We start from the raw sequence: 6050 nt of genomic DNA on the forward strand, positions 1-6050 counted from the left end.
TACCAGGAATTAGCACACACATACCTCATTAAACGTGGACCACTGTGGCACTTGTCGAGTGGACGTGTCATGTGTTACGTCAGCATGCGATTTAAAAGTTGCTCCCCTGTAGGAAATACAGTGGGACAGTAAGATTATTTGATGTGATTTTTCTAATTCAGCTCTCCAACCAGAGTTCTTCAAAGCCCAAAGTGACATCTTCATATTGTTTGTTTTGTTCATCAGAAAAAAAAAAAACAGCACTGTGATGTCAGATTATCAAAATAGCTGTCAGTTAGTTTCTATGAATAATTTCAGGTGTTATTCCGTTGATGTCCTGCTTTCCTGTGCACACATAAAAAACAATCTGAGGCTGTACGGTGTACCACCACAGTAAATCTGTCCTCCTGAGGTTCAGTGTCTAGTTTTGATTTCACAATCCTCCATTTGACTAAAACATTCAAACCCAGGTTAAAGTGTGCTCGACATGCAGCACACAACCTGGAAACTATGCAAGAAATAAAAACATTTTCTCCTAAAGCACCTCACTATTCCTGAGTGAGCTCAAGTGAATGTCAGAACTACGGGCTAAGAGTCTTCAGGGGGCTTTCTGTGGCAGTCATGGGTTCTTATGAATGTGTTGCGAGGGTGTGGTGAGGCTCGGCACCTCCGTATTAATTGACTGAGTCGAGCTTTCATTGGACAGAGCGTCCTTCTCACCTCCTCACGCCTGACAGTCCTGATCGCTCAAATATTCAGCTCAGGTTGGCACAACTCAGCTGGGAACAAGACAAAGAGGAAAGAAGAGGAGGAAAACGAGCCGAAGAGGAAGAGAAGAAACCTCAGACAGAAAAGGTGAGTAATGACTGCGTTTGGGTGGTGTTTAGATAAGCAACATGGAGACAAAGTGGTTAGTGAGACCTCACAGCAGGACGGTCTGAACCTGACATGGCCGGATGGAGTCTTTCTATGATCCAAAGACAAACTGGTGGGCCTAGTGAGCGACCAGAGAGCCCCATAAAACAGCAACGGCTGTCATGTAAAGTTTGTATCTGCAAACATTTTACAGGAACTAAGAGAAAAGTCAGCCATTTTGTCATTATTATCCCAAGGATCTGAGGGGGTTTTATGAGTCTAGTGGGTTTTAAATGGTCTCAGTGCAGACTTTAACCTTGTCTGACCAGGATATTTAATTTCTAATATTTAAGCAGATACGCAGTAAATATAAAAACATCCACGAAGACACATGTAATCCTGCCGATTCCTAGTAAGCATGAATGAATCTTGGAGGTTTTTCAGAAACCAGCGAGAAAAATATTTAATTCTTGGTTAATTTATGGATTTAAATAACATCACATCTGACTGTTCTTTTGTATGCTGCAATAAGAGTTAAAGTAAAGGGTTAATTTGTTGTGGTTCAATAATTTCCTTTATTGTTTTTACGTGCGTGTGTATCTGCTTTGGTAATTACACAAACCTTCTTGGGTTGGCTCTTGGAGTACTGTGATAAACTTGCAAAGTAAAGTGATTTCTAAAGTCTGGCTGAAGCTTATATCGAAAATAATAAAGTTGCTCAAATGTCACTAAGGCCCCTGTGGTCCTCACATTAAAGTAAGTAAAGTAAGACACTCTTAGCTCAACTAAAGCAAGTAAGTATTTACATAAAGTCTGTTTAGTAGCCTATGAAAATTCATCTTTGCCTCCGTGAGAGAAAACCTGATTTGGCAGCAGTTCCATACAAGGACCAGCAGCCGACGGCCTGTGGTAACTCTGTAAAGAGGAGGGGGAGCAGGTAATTTAATTAACTGAAACACCTGTGTGAAGCAGGAAGTTGCAGGGGGAAGCTGAATGCAGGTAGAGACGTTGAGTCCTGCAGCTCCTCTGTTACCGTCTGTGGCTTTAAAAAGGCAGCTGAGACAGACAACACGGTATGAAAACAGACCAACACGTTCACACTCCATCTTAGCAATGACCACTTCTTTCCTGCTACAACTGGAGTGTTTAAATGTGTGTCCATACCGAGGTCAATGGTCAGGCAGATGGCCGCCCACGTTGACCCGGGGTCTACTCCGAGGTTTCTGCCTTTTTAAAGGAAGTTTTTCCTCGCAACTGTCGCCAAGCGTTTGCTCGTGGAGGTTTTGTTGGGTCTCCCCAAACTCTTGTTGTGATTTGGCGCCATATAAATCAATTGAACTGAACTGAAATCAAACCCTTCGGTCTAACTATGTGTTACCCACCAGCAGCCGGGCAGGATGACCCTGAACGCAGGGGAGAGCGGATACAGCAGCGTGACAGGTCCCGGGCTCTCGGCCAGTATGGGAGCCTCAGAGTCAACCCCACTGCTTATCCCGGAGCCCGAACCCGAGCCCGTCCAACAGTGGCAGCCTTTGACCAAGGAGGAGCTGGAGGCGGCCGCGGGGGGTCCGGGCTGGAGGAAGGTGCGTTGTTACCTGGTGCTGTTGTTCTGGCTAGCCTGGGTGGCCATGCTCGCCACCTCCATCGCCATCATAGTCATGAGCCCCCGGCCGGTGGTGACGCAGCTCAGGTGGTGGCAGAAGGCGCTCTTTTACGAGCTGCCACCCGACCTGATTATGGAGAAACACACCGAGGGGTCAGGCGACATCAATGGTGAGGAAAAGCCGGAATTATTTTTATTTTCCCACCGAAGAACATTTTTTAAAGTACCTTAGCCCTCCCAAAACAACACGCATTGTTTTAGTTGTACCCCATGTGCAGTCAGATTTCTTTATTTTATTCTCTGTTCATTTCACTGCTTGACTTTATGCCACCTAGTGGTCACTGATTGACATGACAACGTCTTCACACTGAGGCATGTCACTCATTCAGACAGTATTCATAGGCTGCACATAACAGATCCTATAAGATAGATATATAGGGTTGGGGGGGGTCTGAGCCACGAGCCGGGTCCTGACTAATCTTGTTACTACTGTGCAATTTTTATATGCAACAATACAAGCTAGTCCACATTTTGGTGTGTTGATTTTATTTATTTATTTTTTAGGAATGAAGGTTTAAAAGTATATTTTGCATGTTTAAGACAAGGATTCAAGATCTCAGTTGATGCTGTACACAGTTTCTGAGAATACTGAACCCGACCACAACGTTTAACAACCCCCACATCTGCTTCTTTGATGACTGTGAGAATATTTATCAGATGCCAACATTTGTTGTGTTTCGCATGATATATCTCTCCTCAGTGTGATTAGGCAACACAGGATTAATGTTGTGGGCAACCACATGATTGCAACAAACATGCACATTTGCTTTTAAATCTAAGAAACAAAACTCTTTTTCTTCTATCATGTGCAGGGAAATTGGGGAACTACAGTAAAAGAGGAGTAACAGCAGTGTGTAGTATGAATAAGTTACCTCAAAAATGAAACGCTACATGTATTATGGGCATCTGCTACATACAGCATAAAAACGCAACATAAAACATGACCAAACATGAGTGCGTTCGAAAATAATCACAAAGTGAGGTGATGAGGAAGTTGAACACAACAACGCTGATATTAAATGTTACTAACCCAGTCTGATGTTTAATTTCTGGAGATCTGTGCGAGCAGCTTCCCTACCTCAGGTCCCTGGGTATCGGGGCCCTCATCCTGGAGGGTCTGTTTGATAAAGAAGCATCTCCTCTGAACGTCACGGCAACTGATGAAAGGTTAAGGACTTTGGCTCAGATCCAGCATGTGATTGCAAAGAGTCACAAAGCAGGTGAGTGAAAGACTGCATATTCATACTAAAGACTCCCATAAGACATGACTTGGTGATTAATTAGCTTTTAATTGGCCCTGCAGGTCTCAAAGTGGTGTTGGACTTCTGTGAACTGGATGTTGCAGGAAATGCAAAGAAACCATCGAACCTCTCAGCCACGGTACACGTAAAAACGTGCTTTTTGGTCTTGCTGCTGCTAGACTACGTTAAATTGTCTCCTGGATCTCCTAAAATGTGACTCTACTTTTTCCCCACAGGATGTGCTCCGGTTCTGGTTGGAGCAGGGAGTAGCAGGCTTTGCAATCTGCGACACAGATGCAGCATATTCAGAAAAGGTAAAATGATGCTCAGTAACGTTTTGTATCCTAACAAACAGGGTTTCCACGAACTCATTTCTGGTAAAATAAATAAAATATATTTTTTTTAACAGACTCTGCTGGAATGGAGAAGCGTCTTCAAGGAGTTCAGCAGTCAGGAGGACGAAAGGTATTGATGCACGTGCAGATGTGGGCGGATGTCATTTTTGTTCATGATAAAATGAAGCTTCCAGGTGGTTGAGTGTGTCCGTCCGTGTGTCTTCAGGATTCTGGTGGTGAAACAGACGCGAGACGTTCTGTCTCCTCTAAACAACATTACCCTGGTGGATGTGGTCATGAGGTCAATTCTGCCTTCTTCACAGCACCTCCTGTCTGCCAAGGAAGTTGCTGATGCTATAGAGGCACACCTGCAGACAAGAGAAGAAGATATATGGCCCAGCTGGACAGTAAGACACGCATTTCAGTATTCAATAAAGTTCGTGTCTGTGTATTTTCTAAAACAAGAGGGAAAGCTTCAAACTGGCCACACTTAAACAATAGGTATTATTTTAGTCAATTATTCATATCCATTTGATTTCTCAATGGTATAATTTTACCATCTGTAAATGGTGGTAATTTTTTATCAGTCTGTCTAATGACAAACTTACATAAGTTTAAGTAATAGTTTGTATTTTCTTGGAAGGATACTGAAACACTTGATGAATTGCACCAACTGCCGTCTGAGTCAGGGGAGGTTGTTGTTATTAAAACTGCAATGTTTCTGCAGGTTGGAGGTAAAGCATCTGATGACTTGAAGAAATTACTCCTGGTGTTGATGATGACTCTGCCAGGATCGCCTGCTGTCAAGTATGATGAAGACATCAACCAAACGCAGGTGAAGCACTTTTTAGAGATTTTGAGTCCCTTAATTATTAACTCTAAAAGTCCAAAAAGTCGACGTTACCAAATAAAACCTTTTATTCCATACAGAACTTGTCTCTGACGGTCAGCTCGCCACATGAGTCGCACACAGTGAGCAATGCAGTAAGTTGTCCTTCTAGAAATGTGAACGAGTCCTATTAAACCACATGAATCTGCTGTTAAAGAGGCAAAGCGTCTGTTGGTTTGGTTGCATTCGACTGTGTCACGCTCGTCTCTACCATCCCTCCCTCAGGACAAGGGGAAGACGAAACGCTCAGCTGTAGCTCTCTTTAGTTCCCTCAGTTCCTCCAGAGCCAGAGAAGAAGCTCTTCTGTACGGCAGCTTCACGTTCCTCCCCTTCAATTCCTCCTCCACCAACTCCTCCTCCAACTCCACCTTTAGCTCTCTGTCATCTCTCCCAGTCCTGGCCTTCTTGCGCTCCTGGGGTTGTGTCCACTTCCTCGTCCTGCTCAACGTCGGGCCTGAAGTTCACTCCCTGAATCCCGCCTGGGCCCCGAGTCTGCCAGAAGCCGGAGTGTTTGTGACCAGCACAGGAATGGACCGCCTGGGGTCGATGACTCTGAACACGTTGGAGCTGCGGCCCCACGAAGCCGTCGTCATCAAACTGTTTGAGTCAGGAAGCTACTCGTAGAGCTCGTAAATTTGAGTTTTCCTGCCACAGGATGACATGTCTGACCCAGTTTGTTTTTTAAAGTATGTTATGTGGTATGTGCTCAGAGGTGGAAATAAAATGATGGTTCTCTAGTGGTGGTGTACAATTCATCAGTGGATATACTGAACACGTTTTAGAAACTTTTCACAACCTTGAACTTCTCTGCAATATTTTGACTGATTATCACTAAAGATTTGTACATTTTTATGTACTTGTTTATGTCTACTTACTTATTCTATTATTTCTATTATTTACTAGTGAGCATGTGGGATAAAGACAATTTAAAAGGGGTTAAATAAATCCATAGAACATCTGGGCTCCAGAGGTTACAGAAGTGTTCTCTGCCAAGATGTATAAACAGTTTTCTTTACTTCAGGGGAACTATTTGAAATGTCAGAGTTAATTTACAGAGCCGCATTGACTCTCATGTGCGAATGTGTGAA

The 6050-nt window shown here is 43.6% G+C and overlaps 1 protein-coding gene across 3 annotated transcripts; it reads left to right on the forward strand.

The window, feature by feature from the left end:
* Nucleotides 1-1749: 1749 nt before the first annotated feature.
* On the forward strand, nucleotides 1750-5696 carry si:dkey-202g17.3 (4F2 cell-surface antigen heavy chain). Of its 3 annotated transcripts, none has more exons than XM_046389178.1 (10): nucleotides 1750-1907; nucleotides 2223-2607; nucleotides 3553-3717; nucleotides 3801-3883; nucleotides 3975-4052; nucleotides 4148-4203; nucleotides 4300-4480; nucleotides 4801-4908; nucleotides 5004-5057; nucleotides 5188-5696. In XM_046389178.1, exons 2-10 carry the CDS (start codon nucleotides 2232-2234, stop codon nucleotides 5584-5586), a joined length of 1500 nt encoding a protein of 499 aa, XP_046245134.1. In that variant the 5' UTR covers nucleotides 1750-1907; nucleotides 2223-2231; the 3' UTR covers nucleotides 5587-5696. The 3 variants fall into 3 exon arrangements, with proteins under 3 accessions (XP_046245134.1, XP_046245133.1, XP_046245136.1); XM_046389177.1 differs by having other exon boundaries at nucleotides 1753-1907; nucleotides 2220-2607; XM_046389180.1 differs by lacking the exon at nucleotides 1750-1907 and adding an exon at nucleotides 1941-2053 and having other exon boundaries at nucleotides 2220-2607.
* The last annotated feature ends 354 nt before the right edge of the window (nucleotides 5697-6050 follow it).

Source organism: Scatophagus argus, chromosome 5 (assembly GCF_020382885.2).
Source record: "Scatophagus argus isolate fScaArg1 chromosome 5, fScaArg1.pri, whole genome shotgun sequence".
NCBI classification, from domain to species: Eukaryota; Metazoa; Chordata; class Actinopteri; family Scatophagidae; genus Scatophagus; species Scatophagus argus.

What these genes read in the sequence shown, in the direction of transcription:
- si:dkey-202g17.3 (XM_046389178.1), top strand. Translation starts at nt 2,232, where the DNA reads ATGACCCTGAACGCAGGGGAGAGCGGATACAGCAGCGTGACAGGTCCC. An exon ending in ATGCAGCATATTCAGAAAAG is followed by an intron (nt 4,053 to 4,147) that starts GTAAAATGATGC and finishes TTTTTTTAACAG; the next exon opens with ACTCTGCTGGAATGGAGAAG. An exon ending in AAGACATCAACCAAACGCAG is followed by an intron (nt 4,909 to 5,003) that starts GTGAAGCACTTT and finishes TATTCCATACAG; the next exon opens with AACTTGTCTCTGACGGTCAG.